This window comes from Rhinoderma darwinii, chromosome 2, assembly GCF_050947455.1.
Source record: "Rhinoderma darwinii isolate aRhiDar2 chromosome 2, aRhiDar2.hap1, whole genome shotgun sequence".
In the NCBI taxonomy this organism is placed as follows: Eukaryota; Metazoa; Chordata; class Amphibia; order Anura; family Rhinodermatidae; genus Rhinoderma; species Rhinoderma darwinii.
The window spans coordinates 160,486,339-160,512,674 of NC_134688.1; the positions used below are offsets into that span (position 1 = coordinate 160,486,339).

General features: G+C 38.4%; 1 protein-coding gene across 1 annotated transcript in view; it reads left to right on the forward strand.

The window, feature by feature from the left end:
- Positions 1-519: 519 nt before the first annotated feature.
- HS6ST3 (heparan sulfate 6-O-sulfotransferase 3) overlaps positions 520-26,336 on the forward strand; it is a 674,485-nt gene continuing 648,668 nt past the window's right edge. Inside the window, exon 1 of the mRNA XM_075852395.1 lies at positions 520-1,401. Within this exon, the coding sequence (XP_075708510.1) occupies positions 776-1,401 (626 nt within the window). The 5' untranslated portion in view covers positions 520-775. The remainder of the gene's footprint in view (positions 1,402-26,336) is intronic.

Sequence of the window (26,336 nt, forward strand, 5' to 3'; positions counted from 1 at the left end):
TTGTTTTATATGCTGAAAATACGGCTTGTAATAGGTGATTTTTTTGCAATGATTTGCTCATCTTTCAACAATACTTTATATTTAAACTTGTGAATGATATTAGTTCTTTTTTATAAACTTTATATTGATAAGCTGTGCAGTTTAGCTTTAGTCCTCTTTTAGGGATCTCTAAAGTTTTTTTGCTTGTTCCCTCTTAGTACAAGGCACATTCCAAGATGCTGCAGATGCTCAGTGCTGCAGTAACTGAACGTGGAAGAGAAATGTGATTATTCCACATCCAGCTTCTGCTCGCATTGGTTTCTTGCAGACCTTGCCCACCCCCTGAATGATTGGGCTCCATTAGCCATCAGTGCATTTCTCATTGGCGTCTGCACTGTAGGAGTCTATCTACTCCCTGTTTACATTTTCTATTGGCTGAAGATGCCGTCTGGTTTATTCCCAGCAGAAGTCTGTGATTGGGTATGAGAACTGAGACATCAGTTTGCTATTGGCTTTGTGTGTATTAGAAATTCTAGCATTCTGTGAAGCAGACGGCAAGGGTTTCCAGTGTGCAGGCAATGTAAGAAGACAGCTAAGAATGCTATGTGACACCTGGCTCCTTCACGTGTCCTCCTCACACTTGTAACTTCCTTACTGCATTGAACTTATTGTATAATGCTGGGACTGTTCTCTCCTTGAGGTAAGGTTGTCGTAGGACATTTCCTCTAGAGATGGGCACTGCGAAGAAACAAGTTACGACACTGGAATCTAAAGACAAGCCCACTTATGTTACCTGATGTCATCCAAGAGAATAAAGGTGCCGTTATCCTTCTTTATTCATGAGAAAAGCCTTCCTGGAATCATGGATGACAGAGCCAACAAGTTGATATTGGCCCCAATTCTTGCTGTTCTCTTTGTAATGATTGTCTATCAGTATATTTGCCCAACTGGGACCAACTCATGGTATTTTCGGGCAGGAGACTCTTTGAGAGGGGCAGCCCAGTCCTCTGAGAACCCTGCCATGGCAGAGGCTCGGTGGCAGGGTGAGGATGATGAGAGTGAAGTTTCTGAGGACAATATCCCTCAGAAATTCCAGCCGACCTTCAATTTTATGGACAAAGACCTCTACAGATTTGTGGATTTTAACATCAAAGGGGATGATGTGATTGTGTTCCTGCACATACAGAAAACAGGAGGCACTACTTTTGGGAGGCACTTGGTCAGGAATATCCATCTAGAGCAGCCCTGTGATTGTAAGCCAGGACAGAAGAAGTGCACCTGCCACCGTCCAGGGAGGAAGGAGACATGGTTATTCTCTCGCTTTTCGACAGGCTGGAGTTGCGGATTGCATGCAGACTGGACTGAACTCACCAACTGTGTACCGGCTATCATGGAGAAAAAGGACAGCCAGAAGAATCACAGGTCGGTGCATGACCCATTACCTAAGTCTAAATCTGGACCAAGAGGGGGCAAATAGTGCTCTCCTCTAGTCGCTTGCAATAGATGCATAAGTCATATACCTATAGCACATGCAGACATGAAAGATTATATGTTGTTCTATAGATGATTACAGGTTTATCTATTGCTGTACACTGTGTGGTATACAAGTAAACTATAATCTACCATGAGTGCTGATGCCCCATTGGTATTGTATATAGAGCTCCTCTCAGGTTCTCAAACTGGACAGCACTATATAATGTGGATATAGATTTCAGCACCATGGACAGTAGCGCTGCTCATCTGCCAGCTCTTGTTAATGTACTGCACTGCATTCAGAGAAGCAGAGGCAGGAAAGGAATGAATGCAGAAAACAGTGAACTGTCCACAGCATGTATGCCTTATGTGCATATATATAGATTTATTTAATTATATATATATATATATATATATATATATATATATATATATATATATGTATATATATATATATATATATATACATACATATATACAGTATATATACAACTACTATATATAGGTAGATAAAAACTATTTTAAGAAAACATTAGAATCATTACAATCAAATGGTTGAAACTAGCATAAAATACAGTACATTGAGTTATCCTAAATATTTCATGAATGTCAGCAATATTCGATACTCTTATGATATTTTGCTAAGAATGTTATACGTGAAATGATATACTCACTGTCTGAACCATAGTTTATCTCTAAAACAACAGTGTTAGATCGGAGCCAGGCACCTTACTTACGGATAGATATCCCTTATTACTATCTGTCCTCTGTGGCTGCTATGATATGTGAAGCAGCCTGTTGTGAAGACAGAAGCTTCGCTTCTCTATGGGAGATCATGATGCACGTGGGATGCTGTCTCCGTTTTTTTCTCTGACGATGAAGATTATCAGGGACCGTGCAGCCGTGTTCAGCTAGAGGAACTCCTGGCCTTCCCCAGCATTAGCTGTATGTGCACTAAGCACGATAATGGTGATGACTGTGGACTGCGAAGCAGCTTTCAGAGGTTCAGCGACTCTATCTCCTGTCTCTCCCCAGCCTCGACTGGGAGCAGGAGAATAATGATGACTGTGCTAGTGAAGCAGCTTTCAGATGCAGGAGCATTCGTTCTTCCACTTACCAACTATTCAGGGACAGACAAACCATTGGGGCAACCTGTGAAGCAGCACAGGAGCCCAGTAGGTAAGGGGGCCCACTGTCACCTTAAAGCACCCTTCTTCTGTATGTTACATTGCATGTACATGCCTATGAGATAATGAATTTTATGTCTAACAATTACTGATAGTTTGTTAGGGAGACATAAGGGGGTGATTTATGATGAGATATTGGAGAGCCAGTAGCCCATACACTGTTCTTGCACAGGGGCCATCAGCTATCTGTGTCTACCCCTTGCAACTATTGTTCACTCATTATTTGTACTCAATGTCCTCCTGATCAGATCTTTGTTGCTAGTGAATGACCCAATACAACACATCCGAGACATCTATTGAGTGGGCTCTTCTTTTCTTTAGTGGAAATGCATTAAAAGCACATGTCCTGCTCACCTCATAGGGTTGTGGCTATGAGTCTTATTGTAAATCTGGGCTAGATTTTCATTATCCCATTAGATTCTTGTTTTTACTCTTTTATACTCTGTTAATCTGTTTGATACTAGTACTTCAATGTTCTAAAACCTCATTTTGAAACAGTATAGTATATCTAACATTCTACAGCTATACTGCATGACTAGCTAAATATCCATACCATACTAATAATCTTAACACTTTATATGTGTAACTACCGAGAACATATGTACTGTATGTATGTCTGTTTGCGTTTGTCTTAGACTACAGTAATAATCTTAATTCATTACATATTATATACATATTCTTCAAATAAACCTAATGTTATATACTGTATCAACACAAATGTATGCATCTTAAACCTAGGTAATGTGTTTGTCTGCATCAGATGTGTAACATAAAGCTCCAGGGCCCATATGCAAAATCTGCAACATGCCCCCCCCCCCTCCCCCCACCTGCCATATGCCATTTATAATACTGGTGTATTCTTATTTGGCATAGAGGCCTTTGGGTCCCATCAGACATCAGGAACTGGGTGCGACTGCTATTTCTGCACCTCATATAGCTATGCCCCTGCTCCACGTTACACATCATACATTCCTGATTTAGTCTAGTAGGATTTGGCTTTGGAGGTGATCGTACACATGAAGCCACCCTCTAACTCAAATTCGGAGCCTTGGAGTATATGAATGAGGCCTAGTGGACATAAACTTGTCTTTGTGTAACAAATATTGATGTCTAGAGTAAACCTTTTCTGCTTTCTTGTATGATCTTTATTATATGGTAGAATAATTCCGAAACTAAAGACAATTTCCATTTTTGTAACCAGTTTTTTTTTTGAAGGTTACCCATAATTGTATCAATTAATCTTTATTTTTAAAATGTTGACTCCATTTAAAAATTTGTTTAAAGTGCACAATTCCATTTATTTTGTTAAATAGCAGCTCCCAGTGGATATATAACAGTTTCTGCCGGCGATGTTGCTGTAGGTTTGACATTTCAATTTGTCATCACATACAGTGATCTTAAGATCCAGAAAATAATTGGACTCTGCACTTTGTATTACATTCTGGTAAATAACAAAAATATTTTATTCTTGCTCAGTGAATTAGTAAACATGCCAAGCGTTTCCACCATAGCAGTCAATGCACAGATGATGTCATCTAAGTAACGCAGCAATAGCATCACCATGCTGGAGGATATGGTGTATTGTACCAGTTGGAAGAAATTCTAAACACAGCACAAATCTATAAGTGTAACTGGGTACAAACTTGGCGCTATTTTGTTAGCCCTGAATGATTAGACATTGGTTACTTAAGTGCTTTAGCTAAAAGTTTGTAATATCTACCTATGTACAGTACGTAGCAAGCAAAACTCTTGTTATAGAACTTTTCCTACTCGTTTCATTCATGGGCACAGTATGCCATTGTTTTCTAATGCAGTAAAAACTATATAGGCTGTGCTGCAACTGGTCTCAGTAATGTTGCAGGATGGGCTGTAATTGAATCACTGTTTTCATCCTTTATTCTGCTATATATCAGCCATATGATATGTATTGGTATATTTAGACTTATGCTGGAATAATGGTATATACAATAGTGCAATAAATGCTGGGGATAAAATGTGGTCATCAAACTTTAAATACTTTTCATTAAGCAATTTTCAAATAATGGGAACAGAAAGCAATAATGGGAAGGGGGGGGGAACGGATAATTAAGATATTACATACACACCAAGTCGATCAGACACCTATCCTATAAGAGCAAGGCAACATCACATAGTTGACCGATGTGGTCAGAGGGTCTAGGACAGAGAAGGAAGGGAGAGGGAAGAAGGGGATAATGGGAAAGGACAGAACAAAATATCAACCAATTAGCTTGCTTTGCATTTAAGGCAATCAGTTTATATGATAGGGAATACATGCATTGAAATAATGTCGACCCTCCCCCACGCACCAGATGACATAAAGCATAAACAAGGACGGAGATGCTAGCGAGGAACCAGCCTACCACACATCACAATCCCCGTCATGATACAGTGCATCATGATGAGTAAGAGATAGGAGAAGATCAAGAAAATATGGTGCACGATTCTCGTCTACACCAATAAAAAATCCAGGATCCTGACCACAAATTACAGAGGTGTATTCCTCAGGAGCACCTGTTCTTGGAACCAGATCGTTGATTCAAAGCAACAATTAATTTTTAGTTGAATATTATGCAAAAGCAGTGAAATAAAAGTTTCCCACATATCAAAAAATTGTTTAACTTGATGTTCTTTATGGAGAGATGCCTCAACCCAATCCATTTTTAACAGATAGGAAAGTTTATACTGAAATAATTTGAAGGGCAGGGCTTGGGCAGCAAGCCAGGTTTGTAATATGGCTTTCACGCCTGCCACAGCCACGTAATGTAATAATTTGTGTGCTCCGGGGGAACATCTGTGCATCTCAGAGTCTATGTATCCAAACACTGCTCACAGTACCGTGTTAGGAACAAAAGTCGTAAGGTGTGCAGAAGTTAATGTGCGTATACAGGACAAGCGGAGTCAAGTAAAATCTATGAGTGATTTTAAGTCTCATCTCTAGAAAGGAAGGAATTTGTGGGCCTGTTCCAAAGCTGTTTTAAACCGAAAAGAAAAATCTCGACATAATAATATTATATCAAAATATTTTTATTTGTACTTTATTACACATCAATAAATACAAAACATACAAAATTAACCCCCCTCCCAAGTATATACTATAGACATATAAAATATAATTAAAAAAATGTATACCAGGTTCACAAAATACAATATCAAAAATTATTATATATAGAGAAATGATTCCTCCCAATAGAGAATCACATCCCAGGTAAGTAATAGCTTATATCATATGTATGAGTATCAGACTGACAGGTCCCTCCAATCAATAAAGTATAGCAACCATGCTTATGATAATGGAGACCTAATCAGAGACAAGCTATAGGCAGTTAGAAATAGAACACAATACCTGTTGAGGACATGATACTGGTGGGATAGGACACCTGGACACCAAGCACCTCACTGTTCCAAAGCTGGTAGTAAAGTCGTGTAAGTAAGGGTCTGGTCATCAGTCTGCCTTTTAGTTAAAGGGGTCTGGGTTTGGGACTAGTCAAGGGGAATATGGATAAATTGGTATTTACAGATTATCTGGCCCTTAGAGGAATTTTGTCTAGGGAAACTTTGTAGTAGGTAGGGATTCCTTTCCCGTTCGGGTAAATGTTTTACAACTGTCCTTAATTAACTCTTGACTTGGAGATAACTAAAAGGGTCAATGGGAAGGTCTGGGAATTTTGAAAGGAGTTCCGAAAGTGTAAGTACCCTACGTTCCTCTAAGTGTACTAGTTGCTTCAGGGAGGTGAGTCCCAACTTAAGCCACCTATGAAATATAGCACGTTGGTTGCCATCCTGAAAATTGGGATTACAAATTAAGGGTAAGTTAAGGGATAATAGGGGGAAAAGCTGAAAATTACATTTAATCTTCAGCCACACTTTTCAAGTGTTAAAGTGTAGCTAAAAGTTTGGCAAACTTCTGGCATGTCATAGTGACATGTCAGAAGTTTGGATTGGTGGGGGTCCGAGCACTGAGACCCCCACCAATCACTAGAACGAAGCAGCTGAAGCGCTCGTGTGAGCGCTCAGCCGCTTCGTGTCTGTTCGGCTTTTTCCGGAAATAAATGTATCGTGTACGGACTCAATAGAAAGTCTATGAGCCCGTACTCTGATACATCAGCTTAACATGTACTATCTTTCCTCGGAATCAGAGACTCGGATCATTTTTCACGGATCCGATTCACCCGCTAAAGTGAATGGGTCGTGAAGACTATCGGGTGCCACTCGGATGCCGTCAAAAACTGCCCAAGTGGCACAATGGTTATGTGCATGAGGCGTAAAGGCATTTTCTCCTATGAGTAGAATTTCTTTGAAAAACTTGACTTATATGCAATGTAACCATAATAAATTGTATAAAAAATGTTTACACTTAAATCAATACACAATACAGGTTTATGTGTTTAAGTTAGAATATCTATATTATACTATACTATAATTTGTCACCTGAACATTTTGGAATTGGCAGAAAACTAGTTCCGTTTGCGAATAATTTTTTTAATGGAAATGCTTTATTTGAGAACATAGTTACATAGTACGTATGATTGAAAAATGACACATGTCCATCACGTTCTACCAGAGAAGGAGAGAGTACGTGGATCAACCAGAGGAGGAGAGACAGTTATTTGCAGTTATTTTAAAAGGATTTGGAGAATTTAGCTTAGTAAAGTATCCTTGAATGGTACGTCAATGAAAACTGTCTATAAAATGCTGGTGTAGTGCTGGTGCAAGAGTTGCAGGAACCGACTTTCATACCATTTACCTTGCCACTCATTTGAAAATGCTTCCCTATTGTCATGTAACAGTGTCAGCGTTATTGATTTTAATAAAGTTGCATGACGGTGCTGTGGAATAGTTGCAATGGGTCGCACATTTGGAGGCTGCTACATAGTGATGTGCATTAAATCACACGCATATAGCGAGTCTTTATAAATCAATGGGTTGCAATACAAAGCAATGGCTTCTTATCGAAACTAATATAGAAAATGTTGCTGGCTAGCCCAGGACTAAGAGACTTGAAGTCTCTAATAGTAAGATATTATGTTGTTAGATGCCTTTCCATCTGAAAATCTTCTGATCTCATTGCCCACAGTAGAATATGTTTTTATCATTGTACCATAACTATATAAAGATATAATGCTAGCACTTTTATGTCACTCTCAGTAGCAATGAAACCCGGCAGCCTGGTCTCAGTATCATGTTTGTTTTTTTTTACAGTGATTTCAATCTATTATCATCTGTATTAAAATGGCAAATCTTGTTCACTTTTTACTTCCTTTTAGCAGAAATGTTATGTTATGTTATGATCACTGACATGTAATTCTGCTGCTGAGTCCATTAGTCTTTAGTATAACTTCTTCTAGAATTCTTGCTGACATGAAGGTAAATAGAAGTGTCAAAAAATAATGCTATGTTTTTTAATGCCTTAAGTAGATTCAATATCAGTGTGCCATCAGTTATGTGTATTACTCACCTACAGTACAGAGAATACAGTTGTTAACATCTTTTATACCCAACAAGTTATCTGATTTAGACAACTCCTTCTAAACACTTTATTGATGCATATTAAGTAATTTAATGGGGGTTCAACTACTGAGGAACCCTCTTGGCTAGAGTCATCTTGACCACTGCTCATGGTTCATAACCTGTGGCACTTGTTTTTAAGGGGACTGTCACTATCCTCATGCTGTGCTTTTGATAGGTGCAGAATATTGTTTGATAATTTCCTTGGGAGTACCAGTACTTTGATATGATCTATTTGAATGAGGGATTAGAAATGTTGAGAGACACTGCTCTACTAATATTAATTAATCTTAGTGTTCCGGGCAATACATTTTCATTAAGTCCCCCCCCCCCATGATATACACTTATTGCTAGGGTTTTAAGTTGTGGCCCCTTATGATCAGCTGATTTCAGGAACTAGCAAAAAAAATGAAAAAAACAACCAACATTATTATACTGTGTAGACCGTTGATAAAGAGAGTAGATTTAATGTAATAGATTGGACACAATGGGGAAGGTTTACAACTGTGTCTGCATCAAGAATGTGCATTTTGGCGCAATTTGAATGTTTGCTCCTCACTAGACACCTTTTAAAAGTGTCTTGAAAAGTGGGTGTGGCTTAGGGGTGATGGAGTGGGGCTAACCGGAAAGGGGACATGGCTTAAAATTTGCCAAAGTGCACAAAAAATGTGCTAAAAATTTGGCACAAAATAATGGTGCAAAATAAGCCAGATGAAAGGTGATATAAAGAAGAGAAAAGTGTCTAAAATATGCACCAATATTATCATGCAGCATGCACCACAGTGATAAATTTGTGACTGCCCGGTTTAAGTTTACACTGTCTAACTATTAGACAGCATTAGTAAATGTTGTCCATTATATTCACAGCTCAATAGCCAACCAGTAACTAAATAAAACCACATATAAAATGATGGATCTTTTTTTTTATTTTTATAAAAATGATATTTAAGATAAATATAAGATAAATCGCTAACACAAATCATATATTTGCCTTTGATGTCTACATTATAAGGTGTGCTATGTTTTAGTCAGGAATAACAAAAACCATGGGATCGTCATGATTTTATTAACATTGACCTCACATTCCTTTGTCAATTGCTCAAAATTAGGCTACATTTACACAACAGTATTTTGGTCAGTATTTTGCATCAGTATTTGTAAGCCAAAACCAGGAGGGGTCCAAAACATGGAAGAGTTGTAAATCTTTACTTTATACTTTTTGTCTGTGTAGGTTCCACTCCTAATTTTGGCTTACAGATACTCATGCAAATTCCAGACTTAAATACTGCCATGTGAACATGGCTTAAGCCACTGATGATTTGACATTAGGGAGGGCAATGGAATTAGCTAATTTGCATAACAATTCATTCCTAAGCAATTTACAAAACGCTGGAATCAGTCTTGGCCAGCATCCAAATGACTCTGTGCTATGATTAATTCAAGCTATTATAAAGGCATATGATGATATAACTTATTATTAGCGAAAAAAGGATAAAGAGATATCCAATAACCCAAAGAATTGTAGCACAAATGCCACACGGTGCCGTCCTGGCAAATTAACTGTAAACAAAAAAACTATCCAGGACATATCAAGCACTCATAAGGGTACGAAATTGTAGTATGAAAATATATAATTTATTTATTAATAGAAAAAAGAGGGGGGGGGATTGACAAACCAATTCCCATAAGAGAATACCTATACTTCTAAAAACGACCTGGCCAGGAAATACAATTATTAGGACACAAAATAACGTACAGTTATATATAAATAATAGCAATATGTAGAAATATAGCCAATTGGTTATATAGAATAAACCCAGAAGGTAATATAGGGCCAAAATCACATAAAAATAAAGAAATTCCCTACTGCGTATAGCTGGATGGAAATACTATCAATTAGGGAAATGTATCCACATGTATACATAAAAAAATATGATGTATAAATTGGTCAAAATACATGTACCGCCATTCCGACAGGAGAAAGGTAAGCATGCTAAACCTAGCTAAGATGCATAGATATTAAGCACATTACATGAACCAAGATGCAACCAACAGGATGGAGTAAGCAGTGAGCGTATAGGAAGTCCGTCATAGATTTCATTATACTCATCTGTTGTTGGTTCATCAGTCCGATCTCCATCTAGTATCACTCTCAGAGCTTAGTACAGGTAAGTAGCGATATGCATCCGTTTTTAGGATTTTCCTGATTCAAACCGCAGCTTGAGATTATTCAAGGAGTAAATCTCTCTTTAACTTATTATTAGGTTGACGTGCCTAATAAGATTAATGTTCAAGTTGTAAATAACTAATTACATTAGAAGATGCCAAAAAGTAAATATATGCGCTATAAGGTTAAACTGAAACCTAAATTGGTGGGAGTACAACTCCCGGGACCCCCACTGATCATCATTCACTTGAATGGGGCAGAGCTACAGTTCGAGGCACAGCCCCACAAATGGATGAGCCACGGTGTCTGGTTAAACCTTGAAGGGGCACCTTTGTCGAGGGGTCCCAGCAGTTGGAACCCAATTTATCAAATATTGATCGTTTAGATTCAAGCAAAAACAAGCACATTCAACTTTTATAATCTTTTCAAAGATACATCTAATGCAGTATATAAATAAATAAAAAATTTAAGTCCATGTGTACAAAATCTTATAAAGCAATATGACGCCGAGGCAATCGCACCTCAGCGCTCTCCAACGCCCTCGGACTAGGGCACGCTGTAAATTTTTGGTGCTTGATTCCTTTCTCAAGCGTGATTACCCATAGGAGGAACAACCTTATGTATCTTTCAAACTATAATTATATACTTGTAATGGAAATACATCAGTACCCATAATATTTCTACTTTCCTCCAATCTAACTGCATCTTAGTTCATATAGATCTTTCTAAAATTCAATAGATAAGTCTCTATTCCGATTTTAATATTTTTGCACATGTGACCCAGCTGATCAATCACAAATATATATTAAAACAACATTGTTCTTTAAGTCCTACTGCACTTAATGTTTTAAGATGACTAATCCAGTTTACCACTCTTTGCAATAATTTCTTCTTAAGCATTGCCGAGTTTAAATTGTCATCTTGGATTTCCTGTGATAATAAGGTCTGACACTTTATGTTTATTCTCAAAAAATGTTTTGCCACGGTAGTTTCATAGAATGCTTGACTTCCTTCACTCTCCAGTTTGCTACTCTCCATTTCTTAATGATCGGCCATCAAAGTTTTAGTCCCAGAAAACCCATTTAATATGTTTCCAAGTATAATGTGCTATGCTTTCATTTCTTAATGTTTATACCAGTTTAGGAAATACCCAGAAGGAGATAAATCTATAATGTCGAAAGGTACATAAATTTACAAGGTGGCAAGAAGGTGCAAATTTTGCCACATTTATCAAAGTGGCCCACATTCAATTATGCTCTAATCTCTCTTTACATCAGTATTTTATGGGGAAATAATAGTGCACATAGTTTATTTAAATTTTAGGACTCCTCTTACCATGCCTCTTTTCAATACACTTTTCAGAACTGTCAAGGAAGGTATAAAAAGGCATCTAAATCACATAATAAATGTAGTCCACACTCTGTACCCTACTTGTTCAGTGCAATAATTATAGCGTACTTAGTAAATTTCCTCCTGTATGTTCAATAAATAGAAAAACTAAGTAACCCATGATTGTTTTGGAGACCCAAGTCACAATATTTAAAAAACTTATAGGCTTAATGACTATCTTCTTTTTTGGCTGTAAGAAAATATGTGATTTGGAACAAATCAAGCAACCTATTCTATACAGTAATTGCTGTGGAGTGGATGATTTGATGCTCCATTAGCTGTCTTTACTTATATTAGGCTGCAGCGCTATACTTTATTTGTTCTGTTAATGATACAATTTGTTTCTTATTTTTCAACAATGAACGAAACGTATACCAGCTATACTAAAAGAAGCTGCTGAGTTAATGCTCAAGGAACTTTTAGAAACAGTGGAACAAACTGTTTATTTCTTTTATATAGAGAATTTACTTTTGCTATTACTATTTTTGGCAATGCCAGAATGAAAATGATTGTGTAAATGGGAAACGGCAGTTGTCTATTAGCTTTTGCTAAAAAGTTGCACTTAAAATTTGTGTTGTGAAACCTATTCTTATAAACTCATTTGCTTTACGTCTTTTAGGAAATGATGTATGTAATAACCTAACCCAGTTCTCCAACTGTTTTAAAACTACAACTCCTATTTTTCCCTGACAGCCGCAATAGGTGAAGAAGTTGAAAACCATTGTAGTAGAAACTTTAGGGATTTATATAAGATTAGAATAAGTGGTCTGCCTTTTTCCCCAAAAAACAGCGCCACTCTCGTCAATGAGCTGTCTCTGGTGATGCAACTTAGCCCCATTCACCTCCTCCAAATGTTCAAAATGTCAGTCACCATGCCCCTAATACACTGCTTGTAGAAAGGTGCTGAATGCATTGGTAAATATCTTCGAGCAATTATTTTTTTTCTTGCTACAGTATATAAATCGATTTAAAAAAAATGCCCCCCCAATACAGTTGTAATCACTAGATGGAGGTAGAAGAGACAAGTTTAATCATACCTATGTTGGCGATCATGCTGCAAGCCACACTAGGAAATTCACTTTTAAAATGCAATAAATGTTGAGTGTCTGACTTCTCCGCTGCTACCTTTCCCCAATTTCTCCCCTCTGCTCTTGAGTAACGACCCTACTGGTCCTCAGCGTCATATGCTTTGAAGTCCAAGAGCTGTCACTCAAGTGCAGAGGGGATTACAGCGGGAAACTGGACCGTTTACATTCAATGGCATATGCTGTGTGAGAATTAAAAGTTAATTTTCCTAGTGTGGCCTGTAGCGTGATCACTGACATAGGTATGATTAAACGTGTTTCCTCTACCCCTATCTAGTAGTGTTGGTGGTGGGGGGAGACACGCAGGACCTGCTGACACTGAACCCCTCAGTCCCGCGGACCTTACAGATTCAGGTATTATCACACGATACAGCTGCTCCATATATAGGATACAAAGCAGCTGTATCTAAAACAGTAAAAGTTATTTTTAAGAAAAAGTATTTTCAAAGTTGTACTAATCACACTGATAGACATTTTTATTAAAAAATATATATATTTCAAAGGTGTACATAGCCTTTAAATAGATGTAAACAGTCTCAGAGTTCTAAAAATTCTAAATGTAAATAGGTGTTATGTAAACTTAGTAGAAAACTGTTACAAAATAGATACAAGGAGGGGCTAAAAGTATATGTTTGATTCCTAATATTATTGCATGGGATATGTTGCATGCATTATATATCTTGGTAAGACATAATTTATGATGCAGTTTTTCTTGTATTTGGGGTTGGACTGCAGTATCAGACACTGTGTGGATAAGAGCCGCACAGTGTCGGGTACTGCAGTGCGGGTGGGCTGTAGCACTGCACTGCTTCATCCACTTCTTTTTGGCTGATTCGTGGTAGTACTGGGGGTCAGACTACCACGGATTACACATTAGCGCCCTATCTTGCGTATTGGCCATCAATGTTATTTCCTGGATAACTCTTTAATTGGGACTTTCTCTAATAAAATATCCTGTTTGGCTAGATGCTGATTCTGTTATCTCTTTTTGAAAAAAAAATTTCACTTTAGTATAAAGCCTGTCACAATTCACTAATGCTTGCTCTACTTTTTCTGCCTTTGCTTTGTGAAGGAATAGCAGTCAGAAAACCCTCCTTGCTGTAATTGAGCAATGCAGTAACATCCAGCAACTGTATGACAGTATGCTTTGAGACATCCAGCCCATTAAATAAACTGCTACCCCTTTAGGGTAAGTTCACACTAAGGATTTTACTCAATGGATTTAGTGGCGTAAAATCCGCGGCATAATACAGTAGCGGCAGAGTGGATGAGATTTGAACAAATCCCATCCACACGCTACGTAAATGATAAGCGAAAAAATGCGCAGAATTTGACCTGTGTTTTTTTAATCCGCAGCATGTCAATTGTATTTGCATAATCGCTGATTTTTTGTTGCAGGTTTTCCCCATTGATTTACGCCAACAAATAGCAAATGTTGTCATTTTTGTAGTGGAAAAGCTGCAATTCCGCCGCAAAAAAAAGCAACTCAGGAAAAAAAATCCCTATTGACCATTCCTATATGAGGAATGGTATTGCCCAGTTGTCAATTTATTCAGAAATTTGTAGGGGGAATAACTGAGTCACAACACAACGCAGAGTTCTAAAAAGAAAGCTGCTTCAGAATTGTTTATTTATAGGGAATACAAGAATTTACTAAAACCAACATGTCGAGAGAGCAGGCAGGTCCTCTTTAAGACGGCTGCTTACATAACTGTATGTTACATGTGTGGCCATCAATTTCTTTAGTAACAGATGTTATAAAAAGTATGATTTTCTGTTTAAATATTCATTATACATGACTGCTTCTGGCAATGACAACTGAGAAGACTACAACGTTGGCAGATAGAGTGGTGTGTAAATTGATACTTATTAATGGACTGTATTAGTACAAGTTGGTTTGGAACCATTTATTATGATTTTATGTTACATTTTTCTGTTGAAATGAAAGTAGTACATAGTTTATTTGTACCGATACATCCATCCCAGAGCTGTTTCATAAAATCACTGTGCTACGAAGATGCCTTGATGTATTTTTTATTATCTATCATGTCAGCACTTGAAAACAAATTGTACCATTGTCAAACATTTTAAAAGGAGAAATATTTTGAAGGATTTACTAGAGAATGTTGAGATTTCTATAAATTAGACAGTGATTGCAGAAGTATATATTTTTTTATCTATAAAGCTGTTTTTATCAATAAAAACATTATGTATAACCTGATCAACTGATTTTGCAATAATTAAGTCTGCTAATCTATAGTTCTTGGTCCTTGCATGTGACCAAAACATTCAGTATTTCTGTATATGTATTTCCTATAGTGAAGTAGTGATATTTTCTATGTTAATTTCTTTTGTACAGCTTAGTTTTCCTTCTAGATCGATGAATATATAAACCTTAACTATGGGTTAGCTTATATAGCAGAGATACTAATGGAATTCACATACTGCAGAAAAGAAAGGATAATATAGAAACACATGTGAATTTACTATTTAAAAATTGAAAGTGTACCTTCAGCCAAAAATTTAAATTTACCAGTGGTCCTGAATATAGATGAACGTATCAGACAAAATTTGCCTTGTCAATGATTAGAGGCCCTATTATGGACCTGTATTTGCTTCTATAAGACAATGGAGCCTGAAATGCCGAAATACAGATCCATACTATATGTCTGTGTTCATTGTATTATAAAAAGCAAATATGGCTGTGTAATAGGAAATTTGCCCAAAGTTTCTGCTCATCTCTACTCCACATTTACAAGCTCAGCAGTTTTCCAGACTTTTCTAGCCTTCCGTTTCTAGGACAGGAAGCAGCTGTCATTGCCAGGCAAATTAGCTTTCATGGGGTTATTTTCTCACCTGATCACCCAGAAGGTCCTACTCTCTCTTTGGCCATCAATCATAGTGAGAAAATCCTATCTGTACCACACTCTGTACAATGTACAATGGTACGATGGTACCTATCTGTACCAAACTTTGTCCATTGTTGAGATATATATATATTTACATATATATATATATATATATATATATATATATATATATATATATATATATATATATATATATATATATATATATATATATATATTCGTAATACAATGTACATTATATATATATATATACATACATATATATATATATATCAATATATAGACTCCAAACAGAGTTGTAACAAGGGCTGGGAGCTGTTTAAACCAAAACTGTCCCCCCATATCATCTAGGCAGCTCCATGATAATCCATATACCACAAAGAGACAAATAAGAGCCTTTAACGCCAATATCTATATAAAAGTTTTAATCTTTATTACACAAACACAATAAATATTTAAAATGACATAAAGAAACGACTCTAGTATAAGCGGAGACCGCACCAAATGTTGTTACTACCTATCATCTAGGGGTAGCTATATACGTAATTAGATAGATATCTACTTCAATTTTATCCTAACAGTACTACACCATTTCTCAGGAAATAAGAGAAATAAGAGAAAAGAGTAATATCTCCATAGATAGGAGGTTACAAGCAGAAAAAGGTGTAATACATATCATGGAGAGTAGAGATTAGTCAAAAGCAAGACTGCTAAGTCACAAAGCTTACCCATGGATAGAATCAGGTAAGTATGAAAGGGTGGTGTCCGCTCCGCTGCATAGACCCAGACGCGCGTTTCGCCACGTAGTGCTTCCTCAGGGGGATGTATACTAATGTGTACCCTGTCCTTGCCTTTATATAATGCCCCGACCATGAGATTGTGATGCTGTTCAGCGGCGCATCACCGCCGGGGCTGCCGGAAGCGAGGCAATCCCCACATCTGGCTTCCGGCACGGCAGCACGTATCCGGATTCCCGACGCGTAACGGGAGTTCCGGACATGCGCAGTGCGCCGAAGGAGGCGGAGGGGGAGAGCATCGCAAACGGCCGCCACAGCGGGCATGCACACGACAGCATCAGAATCTAGGTATGAAATCCAACGCCAATACGTTGAGCCACTGGATCCCTTTATCCACACACTATAAGTTATATTGGCAATGTGTTTCTTAATGAACCCATCAGATTCATTATCAGATTCATCATGTCTATAGACATTATCGAAGTCTACATCTTGATTTTTCTACGTGTATCTATTATAAAGAAGATTGTATATATGTGCGATACCGGGATTATTTAATATATATTGCCCACTATATATAGATATGAAAACCGGAGTGGTTTAAAGTTATGGCTACACCCATTTATGTATATAAAAACGGGTAAGTGCAGACATTTAAGAGTATAACAGAAGTGAAAAAAATAAAAGAAATAATATATAATGCAAAATCGTGCCATCAAAATAATCTAATAATGTTAGGGGGTACAGAACTGAACTGACCCAAGTGCGTGTCAAAAGAAAAGAAGAGGAAGCATGTGCCATATAGTAAAGAAGAAACACTAATTAATAATATGCAAAGAAGGTTACAAATAAAATTTGAATAACAAATTATATGGGGATAACCCATTCAGTGTTTAAATAAGTCAATCACAAAAAATAATTAATCATCCAATTAATAAAATTGGGACACCCCATATATCAAACAATTGGAGTGTTGATAGAGTACATCAATAGACACCCACCTAACCAAAATACATACATGATGTATAGTATTCCCACTGTATAAATAAATGGTCTCCGCTTATACTAGAGTCGTTTCTTTATGTCATCTTAAATATTTATTGTGTTTGTGTAATAAAGATTAAAACTTTTATATAGATATGGGCGTTAAAGGCTCTTATTTGTCTCTTTGTAGTATATACATATATATATATATATATGTATATATATATATATATATATATATATATATATATTCGTAAAACAATGTACATTATTTTTTAATTGTATTAAATAAAACCCGATAACTTTTTATTCTTTGATATTCTAAGTGAAATTTAAAGAGACTAGAGGTACTGCCATTAAATCTGCTGATTGATATCACATTGTGGGATCTAAAGTTCACCTAAAATAACATGGGATATTACCTGCATTGTAATGAGTCAGTATTATAAAATGTAATTTGCTTATTGAGTAGGTCAACTAACGTCTTGTTCCATTACCCTGACTTAATAGCCATTAGTGGACTTAGTGTACTGTTTGTAATGACTTGTGAATAGATTAAATGTACTGTAAGATAAGCCAAGCCACTTTTCACTGTGATAGTTTTTCATTTATTAAATGAAGACTAAAGATTCTGTATTAGACATGCAATATGCATTAACCTTTTTAATATTTCTTAAAAATGTTCATAGAAAATATAATAGAATGGATTATATTAAAACATAATAAAATATAACATGTAATATTCAAGAATGCTAATGATAATTATCAGTGCTAAAGTATAAGTTTGTCAATTGCCATTTTTTTTTATACTACACTAATTTTTGGGTAGAGTTACTGTTGACCTCTTCCACATATAGATTACATCATGCTCACAGATATTTTGTAGCATCCATGACATGGAGTAAAGTTGTCACCCTGCATTCCATCACTCTATTGGCTTCTAAAAAAAATGGGTGGACCATTTTTGATCCTGCAGACTATATAATTCTATAAAAAAAAAATCACAGATTTTTACGTTTACGTTTTCTGGGTGTCAAGCATTTTCCTTATTTCTGCTGTTTCAAAGTCTAACAGAATAGAAGAAAAGAGAGGCCGCAGCTTACTAATATTTTGTTATCTGCCTATTCAAAACCCCAGATAAGGTAACTAAAAATGATATTGAGAAGGCGGTGGTGGCAGAAATTATAATTATCTATTAAAGATCTGGTTAGATATGTGATATAGGTACAGAATACCTTTAGTAGGGAGACACAAAATAGCTCTTGGCAGTACACCTCCGTGCTGATCTATGGAGAACCAGCATGGTCACCTCCAGCAATGGGGCCCGGTTGATAGGCAGCTCAACGGGCAAGCATGGTGACTCAGTGTTTAGCATTGTGACCTTGCAGCACTGGGATCCTAGATAAGAATCGGTCCATAGGCAACATCTGCATGGAGTTTGCATGTTTTCCCCATGTTTGTGTGGGTTTTTTGGGTACTCTTGTTCCACACACACTCCCAAAAAATAGTGATGAGGTAATTGGATTCCTATGAAATTGACCATAGTGTATATGAGGTAGGGATATTAGATTGCAAGCCACATTGTGGACAGGGTCTGAGTTTATGATAAACTCTGGTTTTCACCAGAGGTTGACCTTGTAAGAGTGACAAAAATTAAAGCGTGACCAGGACTGGGATATTAAATAGAAATAGATGGGAGGCACAGTATGTGTGACTCTAGGTAAGCTAATGGATAGAGATGAGCGAACTTATGAGAAGTTCGGTTCGGCTGGTTCGCCGAATTTCACGAAAAAGTTCGATCCGGACCGAACTAGTTCTGACCGAACCTGTAATTTCCGTGCGCCGAGCATGGTACTGTCCAAGGTGCTGAAAGAGTTAATGGGCTGCACTAACTCTTTCAGCAACCTTGACAGTACCATGCTCGGCGTGCGGAAAATACAATTTTAATGTAATAAAAAAAATATATAAATACGTTCATACTTACATTCCTCCTGTCCGGCCTCCAGCGATGACGTTTCATCCATGTCGCCGCTGCAGCCAATCACAGGCTGTAGTGGCGGTCACGCACGTCAGGATGACGTCAGAAGGCCGGCCTCCAGGGATGACGCTTCATCCCACGTGACCGCCTCTGCAGCCAATCACAGGCTGCAGCGGCCTCTGCAGCGGCCTCTGCAGCCAATCACAGGCTTCCGCATCAGAAAAGAAGGTCGGACTGGAGGAAGAAGAGGGACTCGTCACCAAGACAACGACCGGGTACGTATGAAATGTGACAAGTGGCTGCCGATTAGTATAATATTTTTGTAATGTTTTTTCTGCCCGCCCGGGTTCGGTCAAAACGTGTTCGGCCGAACCTGGTGAAGTTTGGATTCACTGCGAACCGAACTTTTCGCGATGTTCGGACCGAAACCGGGTTCGGTTGTCCCGGTTCGCTCATCTCTACTAATGGATATTACAGATAGCTTTAGTTGTTCATGAATACTGTAAACTGGCCTACATTCTTCCCTTTTCCTTATGTTATTTGAGTACTTCCTACTGAGCTTCCATTTTGACCTCATTCTAAATCCCTTTATGCTTGAATCATATTTATGTATGCCCCATGCAGAACATAAACAGCAAATCAAACCAGGCATATTTGAGAAGCTAGAAAAGCAATGTTTTATCAGGGAATATCTTGCTTGACATTTACTGCTCACAGGGACCTTTATCACTTTTATTGCTTTTCAAATAAATGTAGCTCTGATCTTGTGCTTTTGTAGTCTCTTTATTGGTTGGCCAGCCTCGCCTCACATGAAAGCTCGGTGATATTAAGTTTGAATAAAAAGCATGCATATGTTATATTATTGCACTACTTTCAGACAGATAGTCAACATGTTGCAGGAAATAATTTCCTCTACTTAACATTGGATCAAATATACTCAAAAGTAGCAAAAATGTTTTTTTTTAATGTAGATCTTTAAAACCACTGATAGCTACACTTTGTTAGATGATTATCTAAATGAAACAATATAAGTTCAGTAGCTATATACTATAATAACTACACTGCCTTAAAGGGAATGTGTTGCCAGAAAAACATGTTGTTTTTTTTTTAATTAAACATTTAGTGTGTAGGTGATTAAACATTGTTCAAATTTTTTTTATTTTTTTCACGAGTCAGGAAATATTATAAATTAGATTCTAATTTATAATATTTCCCATTGCTGGTCACTAGATGGAGCTATTCCCAAAATTGCAGCATTGCAAAATTGGGTAAAAAGCCCTCGCTCTATTGAGCTCTCAGCATCCCCCCCTCCTTTATCCTGGCTAGTGCCGGGATAAACGAGGGGTTTGAACGGTCTAACCTCCTACACTGTGTGTCGCCATTTTTTGAGCTAACACACAGTGTAGTAGGTTTACATACAGTAGTAAACGTACACAATCACGAACATACATTGAAATCTCTTACCTGCTCCTGCCGCCGCGGCTCCCTCCGACCCGTCCGCTCCGTCTGCTGCCGCTGGTCCAAGTGCACAAGTCCGGAAGCCGCGACCGGAAGTAGTAATCTTACTGTCCGGCCGCGACTTCCGGTCCACAGGAAAATGGCGCCGGACGGCGCCAATTTCAAATTGGACTGTGTGGGAGCGGCGCATGCGCAGTTCCCACACAGACGGCGTACACAGAAGTGGATGGGACGGGAGCCGTTCGCAGTCCCTATGGGACTGTGGCTGCCGTATTCCATGTCTGTATGTGTCGTTAATCGACACATACAGAAATGGAACATAAAATGGCAGCCCCCATAGGGAAGAAAAAGTGTAAAAATAAGAAAAAGTAAAACACAAACACACAAATAAATATAAACGTTTTTAATAAAGCACTAACATCTTTAACATATGAATTTTTTTTTTGTGATGACACTGTTCCTTTAAGTTAAAGTGAACCTCTACTTCTTAGCAAGTTTTGGAGGCATATAAATCAGTGCATCTTGTAATATATCTTTATATAGTACAATGCTGTTAGCTTGTATGGATACTTTGCAATATGATCTGTCTACCAAAGGACCAAGTATTACTTTAAGTAAGTTAAAGTAAAATTCTACATACAGTACTCCATCATTCTTTACTTGGCATGGGATTATACAATATTCTAAACAATACATCCTCCACGACAATACAACATTTTGCCTGAGTACTGTAACTGACCAATGGGATGCGGGCCTCCTATTGCCGTGGGCCCTTGGGCAATACTCTAATGTCCTCATGGTCTGCCCACTCCTCATCTGTGGTGTTTGCTGAAGTGATACAAATTTTTAATCCCAGTTCTGCAGCCCAGCCGTGTTCACCGAAATGGTTCTGTGTCAGTTACTACAATGAAGGTGCCACTTTTTATCGGATGATGGAGGGAATACTCCTACTGTTAATATACCTTGGATCCAAGCATTTGAAATAAGTCTACTTGTAACACTAATAAAAAAATTTGCATAAAAATACCCCCATAAATTAGCCCAATACAATATCAAGGTCAATTAGCAAAGCCCTAAAATCTCTGGATGTTCTTGTTTAAGAATTAGTAAGCACCACCTGGTATTGAGAATTCAAATTACAAACTTGCTTTTATAAAGTAAAAACTTCTCTTTAGGCCTAAACCATTTATTACTAGAGTATGTTACTCACAGCAAGGTAGACCATTCATAATAGTCTGTTCAGATCAGCTAAGGGTAGCAGAATGAGATCAAAGTCAAGAACTAGGCCAAGAATGAAGAAGCAAAATTAAGGAATGATACTGGAGAGCAGGAGTAGGAACGGAGCCAGAATATGAAGTCGGGAGTAGTACCAGAAGTTAGGAACAGAGGCGTGAACAGGAACAGAACCAAGAAATAAGCAGAAGGTCCACACCAGAAGAAGACAAAGCAGACATGCAGGACATGGACCGAAAAAGGTAATTATGAGGGTAAATCTCAGGATCTAACACTCAAGAACTCACAGATGGGCGAGACAGACAAAGGGTCTAGCAAATCTATGCTAACAAGCACAATGCTCCTGAAGTGTCTCAAGCTACTAGCTGGTTTATATAACCAAAGAGACTGCTGGGAAGGTGGGGTCGAAAACACAGAATGTGTTCCATACAAGTTCCAGTATGATCTGTCACTCTAATAGCTGCAATATACCCACTTTGTCAAGGAAACTACTTATGTCCATGGTAACCTCTTTCATAGTTGATCATATGATTTCAGGGATCGTGTCAATTAGCAAAGTAAGTTAAAGTTGCAAAGGTTCGATATAGATCTAAACACCGGCTGTTTACCAAGAAAATACTTTATCAAAATGTACATTATTCCCAACTTTATCTTGACACGTACAAATTTAGCCAATAGGTAGTGGTGACACATTTATGATATGACTACACATTCATGGATGAAAATCTGCTACGTCTACATTTCCTGAAAATATTTACTGTATGTGGTTAAATTATTCAAATGTCTTACAAGTTAATTAAGTGTTAATGAGATTCACCATATTAACATATTTGATATACTGTTTGAGATATTGTCAAAAAACATTCTTATTTTTAAGAAAAGAGAGGTTGGCACTTACTAGAATCGTTGTATTATGAATATGCTCTTGGGGATTTCCAAGGGCCCAAAGGGATCTATGAAAACAGATAATCCTGGGAGTAGCATTGGGTAACATTTTAGTATATTATTATGATTAACAAGGCAGGAAGCCTTCACATCAATTAATGTATTCAATTAATGTTTGAATAGCAGCAACCAGTATATGATCCTTCAGTTATTTGGCTTAGAGGAGTTGTCTCATAACAGACAACCTATTTTATATGGAAGCCAGCGTTGGTTTTGCAAGGGGAAGCCACAACCAGCCAGATGAATTGGCATCCATATAATACATGTGAGATTGGCTCTTCATTCTGGCCCAAAGAGGGGGTCCCGAGTATTCAAAGCCCCTCTATGACATCCATATACCCTAATAAGGCATATGTACAGGGATTTCCTTTATGAGACAACCCCTTTAAGTAGGCTTTATACCACATAATTGTTCTGACAGCCGAATATTACATGACACATAGCTTATTATGACCACATTTATATCACTGATTTGATGTATTTTCTATTAGTTTTAGTCATATAAAGGCTGTATTTTGCTAGTTTTATTTATGTGAATTCTAATCATTTAGCACTTCTCAAGCATTCTCAATTAACAAAGATTTTTTTCCCCCTTTAGTTATCCTTTTGTTGAATAAAATGTTTGTTGGTACTCTACTAGTGTGATTAATCATTGCCTGGAGACAGTATGTCAATGGCAATTAATTAAAGTGATAATGGAGGCACATTCTTTACGAATGCCCTGTACTATAGTAAAATACCTGTTTACATCTACTGTCAAATGCTGTGTCTTCATTTTGTTTCTATTTGCAAAAATGTGAGCGTGTGTATAACTTTCCATGTAAAGATCAAACTAATGTACTTGGTCAATGCCAAAGCACTGATGAGTTACATGGATTCAAAGTGTGAATCTTCGACATGGATGTAGTGGCGATTCACAGGTATTACATCCTTTTTTCCCATTGACGTGAATGGGAGAAAAGGCTGTAATACCTGTGAATTTCTGCTAAATGCGTGTTTGACCATTCACAGTGAGCAGGAAGAAATGAAGGGGAAGCAACACTCGTACGACCACTTCAAAACAGCTGATCTTCGGGGGTCCTGAGAGTCGGACACCAACCCATCAGCTATTGGTGACTTATCCTAGGATAGGCCATCAATTTTTATTGGCTGTAAAATCCCTTTAACCCCTAGGCGCACCACGACGCAACTGTACGTCCTAGTGGCCAGTGTCTTAGCGCACGAGGACATACAGTTACTGCGCGGTTCCCGATACACACTGTCGGCGACAGTGTGCACTAGGAATCGGCAGGCCAGCTGTCCCCGACAGCTGACACTCCACTGTTGCCAATCAGCGTCTCATTGACGTTCATTTCGGCAATTAACCCCTTAAATGCAGCGATCGTTTGCAATCGCCGAATTTTAGGGGTTTCTAGCACATTGGCATACCTCACAATGAAATCGCGAGGTTTGACAATGTTTAGCATGGCGACCGGAGGCCAAACAATGGCCTCCGTGTCTGCCATGTACGGAAGCCTATTAGGACCAGCCTCCTGATAGGCTTCCTGTCAGAGTGACAGGAAGTCACTGTGTCGTTCCCGATGCACACTGTGTCATTGACAGTGTGCATCGGGAACCAGGAGGTCAGCTGTCCACAACAATGAACCCCTTAAATTCGGCTATCGATTGCGATCGTCGCATTTAGGGGGTTTGGAGCACATCGGCAGCCCCCATGCAATTGTGGTCTGCCATGTATGGTAGCCTGTGAGGATCAGAGAGGGAGAAGAATAATGAAATGTAAAAAAAAAATACACTTTTTATTTTTTCAATAAAAATGTCCTCTATAAATAAATATGTCTTTCTGCTACATGGCGACTATGGCCACGTACGACACAGGTCGACCAGCCAAAGATCGCTATGTCCCGTAGCCTACATTGCATGTAATAAAAGTCAATGTGGTTGTGTCGCAACGCGCAAGTTGCCACAACATGACAGCTGCAAGAAATCCAAACTGTCGTGTCGCAGTTACTTGCAGGTCGCAACGCGACCACATTGACTTTCATTACTTGCAGTGTAGGCAATGGGACATAGCGATCTTTGGTCAGACAACCTGTGTCGTGGCCAAAGTCACCATGTAACACACGGAGTACAAGGCAAGTAGAAGAGATTTTACAAAACTCATCTGCATGCTGCAGACCTTTTACACGGCAGATTTTCAAATCTTTGATATGTCGTTAAATGAATACCTTGGGGTCTACTTTCAATAAAGTAATCATGTTTGGGGTGTGAAAAGGGGTTTTCCAGTCCACAAAAATTGATGGCCTATCCTCAGGATAAGCCATCAATATCTGACGGGTGGTGGCCCGTCTCCCTGCATATCGGCTGTTTTGAAGGGGCCGCGATGTTTGTACGAGCGCTGCTTCCGCTCCATTTCCTTTACTGCTTACACTGTGAATTGCGGACACACTTGTAGCGGCGGTTCACAGTATTACAGTATACACTTGAATGGGAGAAAGCTGTAATACTGTAAACCGCCGCTACAAGTTTGTCCGTAATTCACAGTGTGAGCAGTAAAGGAAATGGAGGGGAAGCAGCGCTCGTACGAGCACTGTGGCCCCTTCAAAACAGCCGATCGACAGGGGTGTCGGACCCTGACAGATCAGATATTGATGCCCTATACTGAGGAAACCGCGTCGGAAAACGCGCCAAAAAATGGCCGAAAACGCCTCCTATTGATTTCAATGGGAGGCAGAGGCGTTTTTACCAGTTTTACCGCTCGCGGGAAAAAGAAGTGGCATGCCCTATTTTCGGGCGTTTACGTCTCTGATCCCCTATTGACATCAATGGGAGGCAGAGAAAGTGTTTTTCGCTGCGTTTGTGCCCACGGTGCTCAATGGCCGCGGTCAAAAACATTGCGAAAAACGCAGCAAACGGCGTGCAGGCAGATCAAAATCTGCCTCGGAATTCCAGACAGAATTTTGAGGCAGAATTTTCTGACTGCAAAAAAAACTCAGTGTGAACATGGCCTAATACAGGATCTCTTGGAACAGATCCAGCAGCAGGTAAAATGTGCAGACTGGATTGTGTGTACCAAGATGTCTGACATAGGTGGAGTGGGCAGACTTACATTTATCAGGCTGGGGAAGGGGTGGGGGAGGAAGATGGGGGCGTGTACTTAGATCAGGGATAGATGGAGGCACAAAGGATAATGATTATTAGTGTGTAGGACAGTGTGCAGGGAGGGAGCTGCCTGGAATTAGAGCAGGGAAGGACCTGTGAACATAGAGGGGCGTGACAGTATGCAAATAGCTGAGATGCTTTGGAGGTCAGCAGGGGGGGGGGAGAG